Source organism: Tachypleus tridentatus, chromosome 9, assembly GCF_004210375.1.
Source record: "Tachypleus tridentatus isolate NWPU-2018 chromosome 9, ASM421037v1, whole genome shotgun sequence".
NCBI classification, from domain to species: Eukaryota; Metazoa; Arthropoda; class Merostomata; order Xiphosura; family Limulidae; genus Tachypleus; species Tachypleus tridentatus.
Window position 1 is genome coordinate 35,974,489 of NC_134833.1, and position 24,096 is coordinate 35,998,584.

General features: G+C 33.7%; 1 protein-coding gene across 1 annotated transcript in view; it reads right to left on the reverse strand.

Moving 5' to 3' along the window:
• The window catches only part of LOC143225053 (corticotropin-releasing factor-binding protein-like), a 44,400-nt gene that overhangs the window by 17,925 nt on the left and 2,379 nt on the right, over positions 1-24,096 (reverse strand). Inside the window, exons 2-5 of the mRNA XM_076453747.1 lie at positions 17,798-17,876; positions 12,630-12,787; positions 8,911-9,118; positions 367-548 (exon numbers count right to left, since the gene is read on the reverse strand). Coding sequence (XP_076309862.1) covers positions 367-548; positions 8,911-9,118; positions 12,630-12,787; positions 17,798-17,876 — 627 coding nt within the window. The remainder of the gene's footprint in view (positions 1-366; positions 549-8,910; positions 9,119-12,629; positions 12,788-17,797; positions 17,877-24,096) is intronic.

Consider the following 24,096-nt stretch of genomic DNA (forward strand, 5'->3'; position numbering starts at 1 on the left):
TTGCAAAACACACTCACTTTTAGGTTAGCAAACACTGTTAGCAAGGTATACACGAAAACAGCCAACGGTTGGTATAAACATTAATAATACTAATGTCCAGACAAATCGAGGTAAAAATTAAAACTTTTACAAGAATCTTCACGTTTTTGAAGAAGAAAAGAGCGTGACATCTTCCTATAATAAAAATAATATTTGGAACGACAGATTGAAAATTCCGGAGCTTGTACTTTCTTAACACGTATGTCACTAAAAATATATATTCATATAAAAGACAAGAGCTGAGTATACAACAATAATATTTATCATTGACACAAATGAATAAATGAAACTTTTCTGATGCATGCCTAGTAATAGATCGAGCCTAACCTTATAGATGATTCCAGTTTCAAGGTCCACGTTTCGTCTGCTTATTCCAGTACCACCAATATCAGCAGCTAATAGCCGAAATCGTTCAGGTTTCGTCATGAAAGCAACGCTGCAGTTAATGGCACGGCCGTTGTTCCTCAGGGTATAGATTCCCTTTGGCCATTGAATGACTGCGTTACAAGCTAATAAGAATATGGGTGAAAATTAAAGATCGTTAAACTCTACACCTTAAAGTATAAACCTTGACACAGAAAGATCGTTAGACTTAACACTTTAAAGTATAAAGCTTGACACAGAAAGATCGTTAGACTTAACACTTTAAAGTATAAAGCTTGACACAGAAAGATCGTTAGACTTAACACTTTAAAGTATAAACCTTGACATGAAAAGATCGTTAGACTTAACACTTTAAAGTATAAACCTTGACATAGAAAGATCGTTAGACTTAACACTTTAAAGTATAAACCTTGACACAGAAAGATCGTTAGACTTAACACTTTAAAGTATAAACCTTGACATAGAAAGATCGTTAGACTTAACACTTTAAAGTATAAACCTTGACATAGAAAGATCGTTAGACTTAACACTTTAAAGTATAAACCTTGACACAGAAAGATCGTTAGACTTAACACTTTAAAGTATAAACCTTGACACAGAAAGATCGTTAGACTTAACACTTTAAAGTGTTAACCTTGACATAGAAAAATTGTCAGACTCAGCACTTACAGTGTTAAGCTTCAATCTTGGAAAACGTCTTTATTTCATGAATGGATGAAATATGAAAAATTTATTTCGTGGCAAAATTTATCATGGCCAGAAAATGCTAGCGCTATGAAAAATGCAGCAAATGGTTTTAAGCAGTGGGTATTTTTTCTAACCTAAATATCAAGTCTTAACGTTTATTTTTCCTTAAATGTATTGGGTGTCGTACGTAATCTCATGCCGTGAAAGATAACTTATATTGTACATTTTGGTACTTTCTTTTTTTTATAAGGAATGACTTTGAAGTCACAACCTGGTATCATCTGTTATATTTGGTGTTAATTTTCTGACCTTTGATAGCGAATCATGTTAATCGATAATAAATGGGCAACGGTTTAATTGTCCAAAAAAATGTGCCAAGTGTTAAATCCATTTTAAGACATGTATAAGAATTTTCAGGTTCATTATAGACCTTCATTCTTTTTATTCCTTACAGTTTAGTCTTCAAAACCAGTTTCAAGCCTTAAATAACAACCCTTTAAACATATCTCAGTGTTATTTGCTGCATTCGAAAACTTTTCAAGAATGCACTAAATGACGGCTTACACTCTCAGAAAAATGGCTTTCAGTAGCGGTAAATAATAAATATTGATATGACGCGGTTATTTCTTTGCCGGTTCTCTTAAATTAACATGTGAAAATAATTCAACGTCCAATCCGAAAACAATCACAGAATAATTTCCCTCTTTAAAGTTTCTTTACAGACTTTTACACTTCGCAATTTGTTGTAGGCTTAAGATTATAAATGATGTCATATTTCTCTAACAACAGTACTAGGATTAACGTATAATTAATCCACGTATTTTAACAAAGTGAAGCGATAAATATCGTTTCGAAACAACTGTTATATTTGTTTCGTAACTAGCTAAAACTTTATGTAATGTTGTTATATAACTCTGTAACAAATTTTGTTCGTGGATAGTATGTGTTATTTCTTAATTACTTATGTTGTAAAAATACAGAAAATGGCTATTATTCCCTTCAAACTTTGTTTTAACTTATTTTCTGTGTAAAATCGGGCAAATTTGCACATTTTCATTTACATAAGGTCTGAATAAAGAACATGTAAATCAAGATTTACATGTATTTATACTAAAGTTATACAGAAATGTTTAGAAGTAAGTTGTTTTTCGAGATTTGCGACTGTAATGTAAATCACTTTTACGTATCAGCCCCCAAATATAGTCTCCCATAATGTTTTCGTTATACGCTCCCGGGTCACGAAAGCAAAGTTTGAAGAGAAAAATTGGTCTTTTCCATTTACTTTAGGCGTAAGCAATTGGGAAATAACACTTTCTGCCCAGGAACAAGAAAAAAGTAAAAATTATGTTACATAGTGTAATCTATGTTCGAATATACAACAACAGCACGTCACGTACTTGAAATAATATTTTTCATTACAATCAAAGAAATTTCTTGTTGTTATAGGCCTATCTCAGTTTCCTGAAATAAACGTTATCATCAGTGACTCTCTGCTTCCTCTAGCTAACAAACAAATTGCAACAATAAAAATGTGTATATAGCTTACAATAATATATTAGTAAATTTTAGACTAGCTGATCTAAGCTTAGAAAGTGTTTACTGTGCTGTATATCACAAAGAAAATTTAATCAAAGTTAGAATCAGATATTTTGCCTCTAAGTGCCTCAGAATCTACGAAATAAAAGTAAAAATGAGCCAGAAATTTTCCTAAATTATTTTGTTCAATGTCATTTAAAATAACGATCCTAGTACGTTTGTATAGTCAAACAGCTTTTCTGTCATTGAAAGAACTCGTGAGAAGATAGCCTTGAGTTACATGAACAACATTCTCATGTCATTAAATCACGTTAAAGTGACGTGTGTAGTAATAGTTACCGTTAACAAAATATTCTCACATCGAACAGTTCTTTTATTTTAAGCCCTAATGAAACTGCTATGGCGAAACGTTGGTTGAAATACAAGGACTATTTTTATTATGAACTGGAGAGCAGACATTTATTTTTTCAACAATATTGACAAAATTCTCAGGTTAATTTCAAACGTTTTACCGGATGTAATCTTCCAATTCATTTTCGAGTTCTTTGTTAGGCGAGAAACAATTTAAATACGACGGTTAGTTAAGCGCCACAATTTTATAAGCAGAAGAAACACAAGTTAGCGCGTTATATCGACTAAATTATTATTCCTATACTTAGGAATGCTTATAACGACTATTACATGTAAATAATTCTTTACCAATGAAAGAAAAGAGTAACATAAATCTGACAAGATGAAAAGAACAAATTATTACACGTGAATATAGCTAGTGCATGACAATGCAAATCGTAAGATTGTAGTGCCTGGTATATAGAGATGAACCAAGAGGAAACCTGATGCCTTATTCAATCTATTACTTTACGATGATTACAGATAACTGCTAAATTTGAGTTATAGTTTTATCTGAGCACCTAATTTTTATTATCCACTGTTTCAGAGCTTGTATAACAGTAATATTACTCTGTTTTTCCTACCGCTCGTACAAAGAAAGAATAATCTAAATTAATATTCAAGGTATCAAACACATAAAATACTTTTGCAACAAATATATCTGTGTACATATTGTTGATGTCTGATATTCTTAATTATCAAACAATACATTAAAAAGTAGTCTTGTCTACTTTTCTTGAAATTCTCAGTGCCTGTCAGCTGTGCCTGTTGACGTGGTATTATATTGTATTTAATGTTCTCTCCATTAATCTACAATGACCCTAGCGTGTGATGTTGTCGATTGTATGCACATGAAGTTGAAAGGCGTGGGTCCTGTAACTATCCCCTTAAAATAAGTCCAGCACTCCGGAGTATTTGTACCTTTCTGGAGAAACCATTCCAGCTTCACTGGCCACCATTGTAATACAGAGATAAAGTGGCAAAACTGATATGATATTAACATTATATATTGTCATTGTTCACTTATTAACCCAGGTTTACGAAACTGGGGGGTGGGGGTGGCAAAGTCAAAAAAGTACAAAAATAGCGTAGGGGTGAATAAATCCCTACTTTAGTAGCCAGTAAGTAGATAATAAGTCTTACAGTCTTATGGTCATTAGACGTTGTAAGACTGTATAGCAATGCTCACTTTTAATGTTTTTATTTAAATCTAGGTTCATCTAACTGACAGGAAGTCAATATTCAGTTGTAGATAAAAGTTATTCTTGGAAAGATGTGGTTGCTTATATAGTGATGTTTTGTTTCATTTTATGTATTGAACCCAGCCTTGTGTCTGTACTTTATGGAATTGCCATCTCGACATCATAACTATGTTTTACAAAATTGTTTTATTACTTGGAAGTAAATAAGAACCAATACTAAACCAACATAATTTTATTCCACAATTCACGAAGCTGTGTTCTGCCACAAACACAGTTCAAGCTGTGTATTGATTCATAACTTCTTGTTTTAGTATGTGTGGATTAATTTATTTTCATTCTTGTGATGTTTGACCTTGATGTTCGTGGTATCTGCTCATTTGTTGGTTCATGAAAACAGCGTGAATTGCAGCGCAGTTCGTGAAATTTTTTAGAACTACTTTATAGTCCACACTTGTCTCCTTATGGCACAGTTGTTTCCTGTTATGTAAAGATATGTGTTTAAGTAGCCTTCTTTTTCAAATATCTCATAAATCAGTTTTAAAATATTGCTTTCATTAAATACGTTGTCGAACTGATCGTAAATTATCTTCTTTTTTTCCTACGAATAAAAACTAACTTTTTGTAAACAAACCTCTCCAGTTTTATGAAATTCAAATAAGATTTTACCTACCTGCAATTCTTAACAACTTCCACGAACATATATATTATTGAAGTCGCTTATGTTCTTATGCATTAAGGTTTAGAGTTTATAAATTTGATTCTCACGACAATGAAAAAAAAAATTCACATTTACCAAAATCTATTAATTTTACTAAGATAAGTCACTATAGTTTTCAGTTAGAAACTATCGAAAACACCAACTACAGCAGTAACAAATAATGAGTGACGACTTCAATAATTAAGTGCGGTATCGATCGACCAAGTATTCTGAAAGTTGTTAGGACTATAATTCTTATTTATTATTTTTGTAAGATCACTCTGTTTTTACTTGTCTATCAGAGTTTCTGAGCGCATTAGTGATTTCATGATTGAGAATATTTTTCCTAAAGAAAAACAGTTTACAGATTATGTGATTTGTAGTAGTAATTTCGATAAAAATTATTTTACAGAAGATTTCATTTATGGTTCAAAGAAACATTACTACGATGTCTAACAAAGGAAAACATAATTTTATCAAACTTTTCAATATTTTTTTATCAAAAGGCAGTTAGTTACCACGATAATTTTAAAACTGCCGTTACCCTATAATAGACATCCTTCTTGCATCTAAAATTGAAACCACGCTTACTGGGCCTTCAAACCTTATTTGGAAGCTGGGAAATTATGTGACCACTCTTCCTGCAGGGAAATATTCATGAAAAGAGAATTACTTTTTTCAAAGAAAAATATTTCTGGAAGTATATTTTTAACGAAGTTGATTCAAAGGACACGTTATTTAAAATAAGGAGCATTCATTATCCTTCATGGAAGCGATGAACAAATCACACAACAGAGTGTTTAAAACAGCAGAAGACTTCGAAACGAAATCACATTACAAGCCAATTAGGCCTAACACTCTCATTCACAAAGTGAAGAAGATGAACCGTAAGAAAATAATAAACAAAGGGTTTGAAACTGGTGAGGTTTCATATGTCAATGCTCACAGATTTCAGATTAACCGCGAAATTAATTGCGGTTTTCAAAAAAAAGCAGATGTTCGAAATAATCTTAACCATCATATGCCGCCCGCTCCGATGGATTTTTGGTTTTGCTTTCCGAAATACAAATATATAAGCTGTACAAAGAGGAGGGTGGGTGACTTGCCAAAGAAACCCAACCTCATGGAAATATCGTTGAGGAGTCATTATTAAGAACCAAAAAAAAAAAAGGAACGAGATTGCCAAATAATATATTACCTTAACAACTAACAACATGAACTTATTGTTTCCAAAATGCGTAAGAGCTCTTGTGTAAACAGTAACCTTAATGTATTAAAATTATTGGAGTACAAAAACTAAAACTAAATACATATTGTCAAAGATAACAATATATTTTACGCAGTTTGATTACAAGTAAGGAATCAATAAAAATCAACTTTTAAATAATATATTTTAACAAACTGCGAAAGCAAAGCTGTTGTTTTTTTTTGCCAAAACTAACTAAATATTACAATGTGTACCGAGTATTAAACTATTTATTTGATAATTAGAAAATACTCATCATATAGTCAAATAAAAGCTGTTTTAGACACTTGAATGCATGAGATTGCCTAGTGAAGGAAGGTTCATATGTATCTTCTGAAATGTCTTAGAAATACCTGAAATAAATTAACACAAACAAATATCAGATATCTGAAGCTAAACATTGTTTGTTGTTTTGTTCTCTTCGTGGGAATTAAAGTCTATCCTGTTAATATCTTTGGTTCCCTAAAGGTCATGTTAATACTACAATTTCACTCCCACTTCATCTTAAATATCATGGCTAGGGCAACACGGACAAGCCTTTGCATCCAAAACTGATCAATTCAAATTAATTACCAATTTTTATTAGCTATTTATTTATTCAAACCGTGATCATTATTGATGTGTTAAAATATTTGATGAAAGTTGAAGTTTTCAAATTTACATTTAAAATTGTTTTTGATTTCGAGGTCATTCCGACTTATAATTTAAATGCAAGGCTCTGTGGGTCACTATAGAAATGCACCAGAACACCTTAAGCACCAGATATCTTAGTCGTACTCTGATACATTCGCGTTATACGTTCGAACATCTTTAAGCCCTGGTTTCCTCGTAGTGCAATTGCTAAGCCTTATCTATATCGATTCCCCAGATTTCCTTTCGGTATTTCTCACCCTTGAGATCTATGGAGACGTACATTATCATTCCATTCCAGGTTTTATTTTGTTAGTGCAATGATGAACGCTTTTCATCTACTATAAATCTTGCTCTTCAGGGACTAGTTAATATCAGTTACTCACTATTTATGTTCTGGCGGGTTCTGATGCAACGGATAACCTCACTCCCACTAGTCATTTTATTGTTAAAATTTACGAGTGTGCATGTGTATGTAATTTGTTTTTTCTCCTCTTGACCTTGAAGGTAATTATCATGCCTCTAAATTTGTTATCGTTTCTAGATAAAATTGAGGTAGAATTTTACCTTGGTGGGTCGTTTGGTTTTCTTCCATAGTTATATAAGAGTCGTAGCGAGCTGGCTGTCACCTACTTGTACTTAACCTTTGTTTTTAATGACTCCTAGGAAAAATATAAGGCTTAAGAGAAATATAAGAAATGTGAGGCCTTTTGTATCACTTCATAACTTGAAAGGGTGGTTATTTATCCACTGCATATGGGTTTTTTACCTTTTCTTAAACACTTATTTCAAAGAATCTTCTTTTTTGAGTATCGTTTCAAAACAGTTAAAAAAGTGTATATTTCCTCCATTAAACAGACGGGGCTGGGCATAGCAAGATTTAAGTGCCTGGACTGTGAAACAGATAATTCTTGGTATGAGCCTTCCAAAATGCAAATATAGCCATCTCTGACCAAAACCACAAAAGAAAATGCGAAAAGTGTTTAGTGACTTATTGCACTTTACTCACACTAGACTACACACGTTCTAATAGTTTCTTTAAAAAAAGTCTTATTAAAAACGTGAAAGGATAATTTAAAACAAAAATATCCAGTAACGGAACTAGCTGGTCGTAACTTGATAAGGTTTCATAAATCTTGGCGAACCTGCAGAAAATACCTTATGATTCCGAAAATAAAATTTAAAAAAGTATTTATTTGATGTTATTAATTCAAAAATTTTCCTAAAATCTAAAGCTCCCACAAAAAAAAGGCTTAGCAAATTACAAACAACAGTAAATTTTACAGATTCAATTTTTCAATCTGCAGATGGTAAAGTCAATATAATATGATCAGACTTGCACAGAAAAATTTCTATAATTCTGGAAACAATAAAAATATGTAAATGGATAATTTAAACATTTATTTAACATTTATCTATTTATATTATCGCTATATTATAGTAAATGTTGTTTAATTTATTTCGTAAACTGTGTTTATTTCATGTGCATCTTTGAGTACTAAAAAAAACCATATGTTAATTTCTATGTATACAACTGTTTCGTCGAACTAGTGGTGGCCCGGCATGGCCAAGCGCGTAAGGCGTGCGACTCGTAATCAAACATGCTCGCCCTCCCAGCCGTGGGGCGTATACGGTCAATCCCACTTTTCGTTGGTAAAGAGTAGCCCAAGAGTTGGCGGTGGGTGGTGATGACTGCCTTCCCTCTAGTCTTACACTGCTAAATTAGGGACGGCTAGCACAGATAGTAGCTTTGTCGAAATTAAAGTGGTGCTCTCATGTAGTTAGAAACTGACAACTATGAGATATATATATCTTAAAGCTAGCAAATGATCACAGAATTGCTGTTCCCCTTTTCTGATTCTGTATATAAGGATATGCTCTTAAGGATATGTTTGCGTAAGTTCACACATTTGTTTAGTTAAAATATTGTGCACACCTTACTCTTAAAAATCGGCGTATTTTAGTTGCTGAAATAGCAAAAAAAAAAAAGATAATTATTGAGCATTATGTATCAAAATAGAGTTTCTACAAAACAAACTTATTCAATTAATATGTGCACCAAAACAACACCAACTGTCTGGAAAATAAATTAAACTTACGCTGAAAATTTTGTAAAAACCTCACAGACAAAGAGAAACCCTCCCCAAGTGTGGGGACCATGAACTGCACAAGTGCCACGTTGAGTTCTGTCCGAAAAGGTTTCCAGGAAGTTGAATGTCCACAGATCTCTACAAATCTATCTGAAAGAGGTTTGGGGTGATCTTGTCCTGGAAAAAACTGCCCGTTTAGTTCCCAGCCGTCAATTATCTATGAAAATATAAAAGGCAACAACAAATTAGATTTCTCCTTCCTCTTAGGATTCTGTAGACGTATATATGTCAAAATACATTTTGTCTTCTCTCGCTGATGTCAAGATTTAAATATTTTGAAGTAATTATGATCAACATAGAAAAGTTAGCACCAGAAAAGAAACCCAATAATCTGACCACTGTTGAAAAAATTAAAGAATGACCAGTTTCCGAAATCGCTCGGAATTACTTTGTTATCCCATGGCTGAAATAAAATACACATCTATAATACTGATCAGCCACACGCTGATGTCTTAGGTAGGAATATTTAACTTTTTTTTTCAACTTTACTTCAGACACACATATAGATTTAAATATTATTAAAAAGTCAAATTAATTCGAAAAACTTAACATATAAGAGAAGAAAACTTGAAAAGAGCATTTCCAGTTTATAATTTCTCACATTAGAATTTGGAACTTACTGTTATTTTGTTCTTATTTCCACTTTTCTCTTGATATGAGGTTCTTAGGAAACGTATCTTTCAAGGGATTATCACATATCCAGTGAAAATTCCAATGGAATTAATTTATTCCTTAAAGAACGATAAAACAGTTGCAGGAAACTCTCAGAGTTTTAGTTTTCAATTCTGATTTTTATGGCAACGTGAATGTGTTTATTATTATTATTATTATTATGGCAACGTGAATGTGTTTATTACTCGAAATATATTTCCCAAAATCTCCTGTCGTCGATTTTATCAATAATAAATAACCTTACGTTTTAAAGCCTTTGACAAGCAACAGGCCCCAAGATTGTATATTTTTTCTTATATTAAAGCCACACTGGGCCACCTGCTGTGTCCCAAATCAATCGACCTTCTGAATTTAGCATTAAAAATCCGAAGGCTTGCCGCTGACCCACAGGGGACCAGCCACACGAGAACTTTTAAGTTAGTTTTGGAAAAATGAATCATCCACTACACGACCTTTACCAAAATATTCAATAAAATATCCAAACAAATAAATACCTAATATTTATGGACACCACTAATTTCTAGATAGGACTGATATTGTTTGTTTTTTTAATTTCGCGCATAGCTACTCGAGGGATATCTGTACTAGCCGTCCCTAATTTATCAGTCTAAGACTAGAGGGAAGGCAGCTAGTCAGCACCACCCTCCGCCAACTCTTCGGCTACTCTCTTACCAACGAATAGAGGGATTGACCGTAACATATAACATCTTCACGGCTGAAAGGGCGAGCATGTTTGGTGTGAAGGGGTTTCGAACCCGCGACCCTCAGATCACGAGTCGAGGATTGATATTAAAAATAAGTTATTCAAACATACTATCAGATAATAATTTAACGAAACAATTTGGTTATTTGTTCTTGTGCCAACGAGCCTTTGATAACAGAGCTTCGCAGACAGTAATACAAAACTCTGGTCGAAATAAGACAAAAACTTTCACGGTTAAGATAGCAGCTCTGATAATTAACTGTGAAAAACATGGAGAATCTGTGTCATCTTAACAGAGAAATTAACTTTGCTACATGAAAATCTCATATCTCCATCAAACTCAAGTGTGTCAATTTGATGCATCTGTTATACAGTGTGTTTCATTGCATTGTAGAAACAAACTATGAGATCTTCAGTGAGGAACCTACTGAACTGGATAATTAATTAAAAAGCACAGTAGCAGTAACTTTTATAGCAAGCAACTTGTAATTTTAATAATTACAAAATTCCAACCTATTGTATCGAGTCATTATCAGGTAAGAGTAACATACTACAGACTATGCAGGTTTTGCAAAAAAAAAAAATATTATACATTCGAAATTTCGAATATATGTTATTGTGATATGTTTCTAATAAACAATTAAATGCTTACCTTCACTATATTTTTAATTACTAATCTTCAAATCTTATTAGCTTCGTTTAAAGATTGCTGATAAAGTTTTATTTTACAAAAATGTAAATTTTTATTTTTATCTTAATTCGAAAAACACCATGCAGTTTTATTGCGTTCACAAATCACAGACCCTCTGGTGGCTCATATGGAAGATTTATAACACTAAAAATCTGATTTCGATATCCGCGGTAGGCAAAGCACAGATAGCTCCTTGTGTAACTTGGTGTTTAACAACAAACAGCTTCAGAAATACTAGCGTACAAAACAAATATTTTTTAACCACCAAAGTTATAATTTTTTAAAATTATTAATCAGAGGGCCTTATTTAATATATGAAATAACGTTTAAACCAGTTTTATGATAATTTATATATTTTTTGTATTTATTTTCGGTGATATTCTTTGCCGTTTCAAGCAGTTACTCAGTTAGGCTAATTAGGCCTGATGTAAACGACGCCTAATACAACAGCCTTGTCGACGAAACAAAACTTGTAAAGAACAAAAATAAAGTTAATCATACCCATTTTTCTGAGTCTTATGGGGATAAGACTCGAGGTTTAGAAGCAGTGATTGGCTAAAAACATTAATAAAATTAAACGTGTATTCTAGTGACAAGGTCAAATGAGTGCTATTTCATTCAAAACTATTTCTATATATTTCCTAGTGGTGTCACGAGTGTTGCATTACGCTTAACACATTCAGGAAATTCAAAACATTAAAGATTTCGTTGAGATCGCGTTGATGTAAACCAAAAAATCAAAATATTCAATTAAAATATTTATAAAATTAACCAATTAAATTTTCTATTAAATAAATTTCAACTTTGAAGAATTTTGTTTTTTTAACGTAAGGAAGAACGCCTAACAATTTATATCCCATAGTTTTTTTTTCAGTTCAATGGTACTAATTTGCTCTCGAGGTGGAAAGCACCCATCTGATATCTAACATGCATTGGCTGAGACAGCTACAGCTACACAATTTGTAAAATTATATTTATTCCTTCTATAGAAAGGAACAAAGAAGGTGGCGCACTCGGTGCAAAATAGCTTCTTCTCAGCCTTCGTTTTAACAACTGAACATTTATTTCTAAGTTATTGATCGGTAGAAACGTTACAACGCTTATATCCGGGGTTCGATCATCTCCAAAACACTCACACTACCAAACCATTACTAATTAAGGGTTTTGGCAGACAGGATATTGTGGAGTTTTGCGCTTAAACTTCCGACTATTTTTTGAATCAGATTATTAGAGTATGTTTTGTAGGATAACTGCCCATAAAAGCAATAAAGAAAAGGACCACAGATATATTACACTGTTTATCGTACACGTAACTATCAGCCTAGAATAAGAAATTTGTTTGAATATTTTCAAAATTTAATCGAAAAAACACAAATAAAGCATTAAGGGATAAGAAAAGAAGACTCTTCAGGAGTAAAGTAAGATAAACCTTTAGATGTTTAAGTCAAATGTGTTGATAAGAATATTTTAAGCTATTTCCGAATAATTTGAATACTAGGAGATAACCAGAAAAAAAAAAATATTTTGGAACGTGTAACTGAATCATCTATGGTTAAATCTGAGCATAATTTTACCTTATAAATGATTTGATATAGAACTTACCGCTAGAAGTCCTCCTCCGGAGCAACTAATATCTAGAGCCTCAACCTTGATTTCTAAAACATTCTCAGGATCAGCAATGATGTACAGGCCACAAACCGACGCAGAACCATCAGACACGAAACGATATAAACCCTCCTCTGAAGTGACACGTATACACGCTGTATTTGGAAAAATATATATATTTCTGTATATGGAATAATTATTTCGCAGGGCTAGAAAAAGAGGCTAAGTATCAGGGAAGAATTTTTAATTTACTTTTTGTTTCTTTATAATTAAGCACAAAAACACACAATGGGCAACCTGTGCTACGCCCATCACGGGTACTGAAACACGGTTTCCAACTTTCTAAATAGGTAAACTTACCATGATACCACTGGGAAGTTTTTTTTATTTGCTCGTAGATATTTGGAGAAGATGAAAATTGGCCCAACATGGCCAGGTGGTTAAAGCTTTCGACTTGTAATCTGAGGGTCGTGGGTTCGAATCCCCGTCACACCAAACATGCTCGCCCTTTCATCTGTGGGGACGTTATAATGTGACGGACAATCCCACTATTCGTTGGTAAAAGAGTAGCCCAAAAAATTGGCGGTGGGTGGTGATAACTAGCTGCCTTCCCTCTAGTCTTACACTGGTAAATTAGGAACGGCTAGCACAGATAGCCCTCTGTAGCTTTACGCAAAATTCAAAACAAAACAAACCCAACTAGACTAAAAGCTATCTGAAGCATCAGAGAAAATTCATAGAATAATAAGCATATGTTGCACACATCATACAGACTGGAGGTCCCTATTAAACTGAATATATTTAAACGATATATTCCACAAAATGTTGCATTGTAAAATATGAAAATTTGTGCACTGTGATAGTTCACATTCACGAATGAAAAAAAAAAAATACGGAAAGTACACAGTGACGTTAATATTTCATCAAATACAGTTTGACTTCTGTTATGTGAAGATGCTTACAGAATAATTGTTAAGTGTAAATTATTGATTGAAATATCTTCAAATCGATGTTGATTATCAAAAAAACAGATACAAATATTTCAGTATGTTACAGGTACTATCGCCTAAAATGTCAAAACATGATAAACCGAAATATAACGAGTTAAAACATTTAGTGAACAACGTCGGTACGTAAGGAAATTAACAGCTGAAACTGGTATACAGGGGAGAGTTTGAATAATTTTAAAAACTACTAGTTTATATGTTTTCTTGTTCTGCATAACAAAACATGAGACACAGCTATGCGATTTGTTTACAAGATCTGGGTGTTAACAAATAAAAAATGATACAAGTCGGGTGCTATTTTTATAAGATATTAATACAATGGTTAATAGATTTGGTTTAAAATTTATATTTAAAAATTTATTTGATCAAAAGTCGGTTAAGAAACACCTTTATTTTATTTAGGTCGTTATATAAGTACTTATAAATGAAGGACAAACAGTTGCAGTAAAAATATAATCGTCCCTATCTTTATCATTCGATATGAAACAAAAAATAAACCCTGCAAATAAAGAAAAACCCTATACAATAAATTGAAAAAATCTGTCAATTTAAAGAGATTGATCGTTGTTAACATTTATAACAGTATTCGTCAGATGGTTCAATCAAACACCAAACGGTCAAAGTTTGATTTTTTTTATTTTCATTTAAAATTATTTTTGTTGAAACTGAATGCTAACTGATCATGTAGTTACTAAAGTGGTTCCCTCAGTCTTTCACAGTTATTCTTGGATTTTATTCTATCACATTGATATAATAATTTATAGCTTGATTTAATAAAGATTACTATGAAGAAAAAATTAAAGGGTATGGAATTTTTTTGGAATTGCACCTCGTGCAGATGAGCGGTCAGGTCAGAGCTCACCACGGTTCATTTGCTGGTCGTCCTTAATTCTGCTATGTATTGATCAGAATACGAAGCAGTCCGTTAATAGCATCCACTACCACAAATGGTTTATTCGACTTTCACAGTCAAATAAAACAAATTGACACTAGTTCTTATAAATTGTCTATAACTGAATGTGTGGAACGTATTCAGCGGCATCACGTCTTGAATCTTGGGTCCTTCCATCCAAAACTATGTCCTGACAAATAAAGTCAAGAACCTTACATCTAGAGTAGAATGTTCTAATCCGAAGTCAGTGCAAATGGTGCGCAAACAAAACATATAACATGAGCTCAAAATATTTGAAACTTTGCCTGTATATTAAAAATAAATTAATATAACAATTTTACTTAAGTTATATGACGAGAGTGTACGGATTAAGGTAATATATTAAGTATATTTAAGCTAATAACCTATCTTATTTAATTGAATAGATATATAGGTATATTAAGACATTTTGAAGTATCTCTGAACGATTTTTCACTATGCCATTGATTTTACAAGTCAATATTATAAACTAGTTGGTTTTACAAGTCAATATAATAAACTAGTTGGTTTTACAAGTCAAGACACAATAAATTAATTGATTTTACAAGGTCATTGCTGCAGGATTATCTCATACAAATAAATATAATAATGTACTGTCTTTCTAGCTACACACATACCTATAATGGTTCCACCCCCAATGGCACAACATTATGTCTGCAGAGTTACAACACTATAAACTTGGTTTCGATACCTGTAGTGGGCAATGGAAAGACACCCCATTGTCTAGCTTTATATTTAATTTCACACAAATAAACTAACCATTTAAAATTAGAATGAGATCGATTGTTTTAGGTATTTTAAAACATAATTTGAAACTGAACTTTAAGAAAGATTCAGGAAATTCAAAAAAGAAAACCTCGAGTCAAGGTAGTTTAAAGACTAACCAACGAACAAGTTTGACCCATACAAATAATGTTAGCATGAACCAATGAAGCTAGCCTAGCTTTCTCGCCATTGACAACAGTATCAAAAGTTTCTTCAATGCGTTAGTGTTACTTAAATAGTATTCATAAATTTTTATGTACCATACCTGTATACATAAGCATAGGAAAATGATAACCGAGATACACTCGTGCACTTCGGAAAAGCACTCCAAATGTATTGAAATTTTTTTTCAAAATCCAAAAGTCCTCGAAATTCTCATGACATTTGCGAGTGTGTACCGAAAATCAATTGTGAATCGAAAGAGCTTGTTTTGTTTATTTGTTTGGAAATTTCGCACAAAGCTACTCGAGGGCTATCTGTGCTAGCCGTCCCTAATTTAGCAGTGTAAGACTAGAGGGAAGGCAGCTAGTCATCACCACCCACCGCCAACTCTTGGGCTACTCTTTTACCAACGAATAGTGGGATTGACCGTCACATTATACACCCCCACGGCTGGGAGGGCGAGCATGTTTAGCGCGACGCGGGCGCGGACCCGCGACCCTCGGATCACGAGTCAATTGTGAATCGAAAGAGTTAATTTTGAAATGCGTGAGTAATATTATCGATAATCGAAACTTCTCTGACCAAGAAAAAAAAAACCTGAAATGTTTTATTCATTGTCAATCTCTGCTTATTGTAAGGCTGAGTTATATTGAATAAATGTCGTGGGAACAGCGAATAAATGTTGTGTTCCTATTGAAATAATTTCACTTAATTATGTTCAAATTAAAATTTTAAAGGTGTAGGTAAAAATATAAGCCAACAAAGATGTTATGAATCGAGATTTACAAAATACAAGTTCAGAGTCATTTCATTAAGAACTCAAGTGATCATGAGAAATAAGCAAATTGGTTGACATATTTACTATATTCATTGATAAATTTTAATTTTATAAAGTACACTTTTTTTAGAAATTTCTCATAAATATTACAGGCAATAATTGTGTTTGTTGTTGTTTTTTACTTTCGCGCAAAACTACACGAGGACTATCTGCGCTAGCCGTCCCTAATTTAACAGTGTAAGACTAGAGGGAAGGCAGTTAGTTAGTCATCACCATCCACTACCAACTCTTGAACTACTACTTTATCAACAAATAGTGGGATTGACCATAACGCCCTCACGGCTATAAAGCGAGAGGGGATTCAAACCCATGATCCTCAGATAACAAGTCGAGTTCCCAAACCACCTGACCATGTCTGGATTAAATAAAGAAATAAGTGTTTTACAGTATAATACGCTTAATACTAATGTCTTATGACGAGCATAATTAATTATAATTGAACTTCACCAGCTCGGAAAAGGCGCTCACAACTGTTGTTAAGCCCAAACTCATCAGGCTGAGCAAAACTCGTTGGCAGCGGATATGGCGAACATAATGTGATTAAAGTATTATTATAATAATAAACTCTTCTCATTCTTAAAACTCCTGAGAAAATAAATTAGAAATTAGTGATAAAAATATAATAGGCCTCATACTAATGTAATAGGTCATGTATAATTAAATAAAGATAAGGATCACATTTTAATTTTGTTCAATAAAATTATTCAGCATTGTCATTGGTTGGTGCCACACAGTTTAGGTACGATTTCTGAACTCCATTCTAATATTTCATTTCCTGACTTCGGATAATCTTTGTAAGTTTTACTGCCCGGCATGGTCAGGTGGTTAAGGTACTCGACTCATAATCTGAGGGTCCCCGGTTCGAATCCCCCTCCCACCCAACATGCTCGCTCTTTCAGCCGTGGGAGGCGTTATAATGTGCAGCCAATCCCACTATACGTTGGTAAAAGAGTAGCCCAAGAGTTGCCGGTGGGTGGTTATGACTAGTTGCTTCCCTTCTTGTCTTACACTGCTAAATTAGGGAAGGCTAGCGCAAATAGCCCTCGTGTAGCTTTGCGAGAAATTCAAAACAAACAAGCCTGACTCCTTTTATTACAATGATTTTGTTCTTTTTAAATGATGCTAGTGATTACGATTCACAGTTTGCTTCTTTCACCATGACTCTGTAAGGTTTGTGAACTTTTATATGTTTCTTTTCTTTTCTCTTTTTTTTATCCTCAGAGAACAAGTTTTTTCTCGTTTATCTACAGATTTTGGTGTCATATTTACTTAGGATCTTGTACGCCATCAAGAATAGTAGAACGACATCGTGAGTTTAATTTGTTTTAGCTTATACCCTCTTGTCTTTATTATCCTGTTTCAGTTAATGCTCACAAGGATAACTATTATGTTAAAACTTCGCTAAAGCATTGAAACAGCTACGAGTTGAAAAGAGGTATAAATTAAGTTAAACTGAACTTACCGCCATTGTCGTCAGAAACAATATCAAAGTAATTCGCAGAATCCACTTTCTGGTCTTGTCGACGTTTTCCTTGAATATCCTTAAATTATGGGAAAACAAATTTGCAGATCAGTGGTAGGCAGATCACGGATAACCCTTTGTATAACTTTGTGTTTTATAACAAACACAAACAAAAGTTTATTCGAAATGAATTATTTATTACTTTGAGGTAAATATAAGATTTTATAATAATATATAAAGAAACAGAGTACTAGACTAAACTCTCTCTCTCTCTCTCTCTTTCTCTCTCTATCCTGGGCCCGGCATGGCCAGGTGGTTAAGGTGCTCGACTCGCAATCTGAGAGTCGCAGGCTCGAATCCTTGTTGCACCAAACGTGTTCACCCTTTCAGCCGTGGGAGCGTTATAATATGATTGTCAATCCCATTATTCCTTAGTAAAATAGTACCCAAAGAGATGGCGATAGGTGGTGATGACTAGTTGCCTTTTCTATAGTCTTACATTACAAAACGCAGATAGCCTTGCACTCTTGTGTGCAAAAGGTGGTGCCATCTATGAATATAGTCAACACTACTTTACTTCTAAAATAGTAAGTATTCAATAGCATCAATAATGGGGAGTGGAGGTGATTGCGAACTCACTATTCACATGCTCCTTCTTCCAAACTATCATCCCACGAAGTCTGGATAAGATTGACCTAGTAACCTAGGAGTAATTAGGTAACAGACAGACAGACATACACACAGATTATTGTGATTTACATAGAGATAGATTTCCTAACGACAATTTCTTCAAAATGTAAATTAGCATCAGGCAGCGTTAATAATTGTTGGCCAATGTATTTTTACCTCGATTACTAGCGTAGGATGAAAAATTAACACCTACATTACAATTACCATCATAAACAAACTTGTTAATTTACATTTTTATAAATTAAAGCGTAGACTGGTTCCAATAAATGTACACAGTTGTAAAGTTTATAAATCTACGTATTTTCTATAACTTTTACTCAGATTCATTCATAACCAAAAATACTACTCAAAACAAAACTCTCTACTATTTTTCTTAGCAACAAGAAACAGATTTAAACCATTTATTCATGTTTATGGTTAAATAAAACAAAATTAGATTATATTTTTTAATTATTTAAAATATATTTGTTCAATACTGAAGGAAAATATATCATAGGAAAGTGTCTATATAATAAGATTCCGTGTGTGTGTGTGTGTGTGTGTGTCAAGTGACTTTATCTAAACTGCTGAACTCATCAACTTCTAAGTGGTGCCCAACAAATCGTCTGCATTTCGAGGTTTGAAGAAAGGTAAAATTTTTCACCCCACTCATTGTGGAATCCGAAAATTTCTTGAGAACCTTTTATCTTAAACTGTTGGAAGCACCACCTTCTAAATTGTACCAAACGAATCGACTCGACCCTGATGTTTGTACAAAAGCGAAACTTTTCACTCAACCCCTTAGGGATCCCAGGAGTTTCACGAAAGCATTTTCATGGAGATTTCCCGAAAGCGGAACCTTTGACTTACTTAAAATTAGATAAATACGAAGGCTTATTAATTACCGTTCGTAACTTGGTTCATGAAATTAAATTTACATTTTAGGGGCAATGATCATTCAACTGAAAAAGATATAAAATAGTAATTTATGCATTAATCTTGCATTATGGCGGCCATGTAAACGTGGGTCATAGGCCTAAGGGATCGCTAGTAGTTTCTTTTGGTTCTTTTATGTGATTTTAAATACCAAGTGTTCTACACTCAGACTAGAGCAGATTTGTGCTATTTAGCTGCAGGAAAAGGTATAAAGCCTGGAATTTAATACGTTTAAAGAGATTAAAATTTGAGTGAATTTTATAAAATAAAAATGAATCATGAAATGAGGTGAAGACATTTGGTCTTCTGGAATATCGGACTTTTCTGAGACTTTCACAGTTGTATGAATTCAGTCTCTTTTAAATGCATACTTTTCTCATATTATATAGAAATACAACTGAAATTTTTATGGTGGTATAACCTAATATTCTCCTAGTAAATGCTGTTTGAAATACACCATGAAAAGCTATTACGAAGTTATTACAAATGTCATAGATTTGTCTGGTTACGTCAAGATTTTCCAAAAATATTCTATTATAGAAGTATTTTAACAAGAATACGAAATCTTTATTTTTCTACTCTGCATTAGTAATGTTATAACAAAGATTTTATTGGTTATACTTTTAAAATAGCATGTATTTTATTAAATGATTGTGTAATATTTTCCATGCTATGATACTGTCTTACACAAAAAAACACTAACAAGGACAAATGTATTTTAGCTGAAATCTCAGACTCTTTAATAGTTCTTCGCCCCCCGCTAATACAGCGGTATGTCTCCGGATTTAGAACGCTAAAATCAGGGGTTCGATTCCCCTCGGTGGGCTGAGCAGATAGCCCTTTGTGGCTTTGCTATACGAAACACACACACACACACAATAGTTCTTCAGCGACACCTGTGACCATTTTAACGTAAAAGAAATCTTAAAACTGTGATAAAACCATATTTACCAAGAACTTAGGCCGGCCATGGCCAGGTGGGTTAAGGCGTGCAACTCGTAATCTGAGGGTCACGGGTTCGCATCCTCGTCGCACCGAACATGCTCGACCTTTCAGCCGTGAGGGCGTTATAATGTGACAGTCAATCACACTATTCGTTGGTAAAAGAGTAGCCCAAGAGTTGGCGGTGGGTGGTGATGATTAGTTGGCCTTTCCACTCGTCTTACACTGCTAAATTAGGGATGGCTAGCGCAGATAGCCCTCGTGTAGCTATGCGCAAAATTCAAAACAAGCCAAACCAATCAATAGCCTGTCATTACAGCAACGATCTCGTGTGCCACAAATACAGAAGAAAGTAACGAAAATTCAATGCTAGGTTTGTCTTTCAGTGTAAAAGAAAACGTTATTTCCATTTTAAGTATTCCAACCGTGCACCTAGCACAACGTGTGTTTAGTTATTTAATTTCATACTTATATACTACTAGGTTGAGGATGTCAGATGGTGTTTCCTGGCTGAAGTACGTAAAGTCACCAGATGGTCAGCGGTAAGTTTACGGACTTAAAACTCTCTAAAACTACGGTTCGATTCTCCACGGTGGACAACCCCCTTTGTAGCTTTAAACTATAGAAGTAACAACGTCTTCTGTAAAATATGTTATTTTCAAATGAATTCAAAATTAAATAACTATAGAAATTAGCACGAAGCTGTTGTACAAGGCTTAACACAAATCACATTTGTTTGAACAATGTGTATACGCTAATGTAGTTGGACATCACAGCTTACTTTCGGCGTAGCACAAGATCGGAATGCTTAACATTCTATGTTTGGTTCGCGCCTAATTTCCAAACATTTATTGACGCAACACTACCACGGATAGACTTACGTTTTGATTTATATGAATAGATTGTGAAGACAAATGTCCAGGTTTTAAAACAATATAGTGCCAAAGGACACGGCATTTTGAAAAATAATCATTCAGTGCTGAAATTGGAGACGGAAAACTCGCACAGCAGAACATTTAGAACACTAAACGTTTCCAGAACTTCAACCATAGACAATTCATAGCAACGCTTTCATCCAACAGTTGCAGCTGTGGTTAAAAAAGAGAACCTTTCGACTCAAGAAGCTATGAAGAAAGTCAAACTTAGATATGTAATTAAATCATATCTTTTGGTAGTGTTACTGGATAACGAACATGGAGTTAAAACAGACGAAAACAAAAACAAAAGTTCGTACGCTTCCAATCACACCTCAAAATCAACAATTATTTTCTTGAGAATATGAAACTAGAATCTAACCAATTAAGTTCGACCACATATAAGTTGAGTTCATCAGTGCAGCTCTAATGAACTTTTGTACCTTTTTGCTTGCTTAAACACGATTGTAGTAGCATAGTCCACATAAAGTGAAGGATCTGTAGAAACCTTGTCAAGGCGTGTAGGGTATGAATGACCTCATCATTCAAAGCAAAATTTTGTTACCATGGAAATTAAGAGTGCTTTGTAATAATAAGTAATTATGGTCTCCATGCACTGTCAATTGACGATACAGTGATAGTTCAAAGGGCAACACAGGAACTGAAACATTGTTCTTATAAAATGCAATTAAATATCGGACAAGTGTGTGTGCTTTCTTTTAGCAAAGCCACATCAGGCTGTCTTCTAAGTCCACCGAGGAGAATCGAACTCCTGATTTTAGCGTTGTAAGTCCATAGACTTACCGCTGTACCAGCTGGGGACTATCGGACAAGTAAGGTTGAATATTGTTGCGTTATATAAACGAGTGTAATGCAAATATGCATTTTAAAAATCCATTTATCCATAAACATTAATTTTAGTTCAAGTAATGCTAATTTATTTTTATTGTTAGTTACCACTTAGGTTAGCAGACAACTTTTATTGTAGTTTACTCCTTAAAAACAATCATAAATACTTGACTTAGCATCTTTATGCACAAACCATTGACTTTGTATCTTTATACATACAAATCATGGAGTGGTCGAATATTGGAGGTAATTAATCGAATACAAATACTAAAACGAATATAAGAAAAACGTTAAATATTCTAACATTTATACTCTGGCAGATAATATGTAATAATAATAAAACAGCAAATAATAGGTAGTGTTTGACTAGTACAGATAGGATAGAATAGTTTTCTTGAATTCTTCAATAATGTTCAGGGTTGCTTTTCTCAGAAATGGAAGGATCAACAATGTAGGTGGTGCCCTCTGTATCCTTGAAGATGAGCTGCTTGGTATCTTGGAGGCAGCAAAGAAACTAAAGAGCTTAATTAGTTCGCGAGAAGGGACTTTATAGTCCTATTTTGGTTCCATGACCTAGGATTATTCGTTGAGGAAATTTTCTTGACTTCTTACTGCAGGAACATTCGATTGGACTCATAGACCACATAGATCTTAACAAAATACCAGTCTAGTTTGAAATCTGGGATCCACTGCCACAGCCAAGCAGAAGACAATTCGTTGCTTCTATTGAATCAGTTGGGCGTGAACAGATTTTTTCAGTACAGAGACAAGATCTAAATTATATCTGTACTGCATGCCGTCAACCTCCGTCATCAGCCCATAAATACACAGCGCTACTTAACTGGAAGTAACAATGTTTTGAACCTTGATCAAAATCTGTTGCCTCTTCAAAAGGTGCAAGCAATGTTCGATTATGACAAGTAAGTTTCAATGTACTAATATCTAGATTATCCAACTTATTCTGGGGAATCTTCAATAAAGGCTAAATTACCTTAATTTCTTATTTCCATGCTGTTGGTGTTACTAACTAACCTTTGACCTTTTCTTCAAGTAGACAAGTTACTTCTTGATTTTCGAATGTAGGACACAGTGGCTGATGCTTTGAAAATTACTTTCAGCAGTGGTCCCACTTTTTTACACCATCCCTGACCACAAGCTACAGAGTGTGAGAAAAGTAGAGGCCATGTTCAGGAAAAAATTCGAATAAATTGTATGTTGCTTTAGCTTCATACAAAGTACATCTTCCGTGTAACTACATGCAGAGGGAAGGCAGCTAGTCATCATCACCCACCGCCAACTCTTTGGCTACTCTTTTACCAACGAATAGTGAGATTGACCGTCACATTATGACGCCCCCACGGCTGAAAGGGCGAGTATGTTTGGCGCGACGGGGATGCAAACCCGCGACCCTCAGATCACGAGTCGCACGCCCTAACACGCTTGGCCATACCGGGCCAGCAGTAGGAAAGTATAAGTGCTTATGTACCAGTGAAGACAATTCAGTAGCCATCTTAAATTACCTCATGAGACTTGCCTGGATTAATAAAACATGTAATACAATAACTTTTAAGGTGTTTAGAGAGTAGTGACCTGATGTATCCCTCTCACCATCCTTCATTGCGCATCTCTCGATGTTTTCAGTAAGTTACATTCAAAATTTTATTAAATTATTTTTAATTGTGTTATAAAATAAGTATAACATAAGATCGTAGTTAATATTTAATGATATACAAGTTTCAAGCTTTAATTTCATATACATTTTTTTATTCTAAATTTCCTCTAGCTAAGCATCCGCTAATGTATTTACCAATCCTTCAAGGATTAAAATTTAACGTAAATAGCTATTACTCGTTATAATGTAAATTTTCACGAAAAGCTTAATTTTCATAGCCTTTAATTTAGTTTGATGATATAGCTATCAAATATAACATGAAACCCTCTTGCTATATTCACCTGTTACACCCTCTCTTTGAGGGTTTGTCAGTAGTT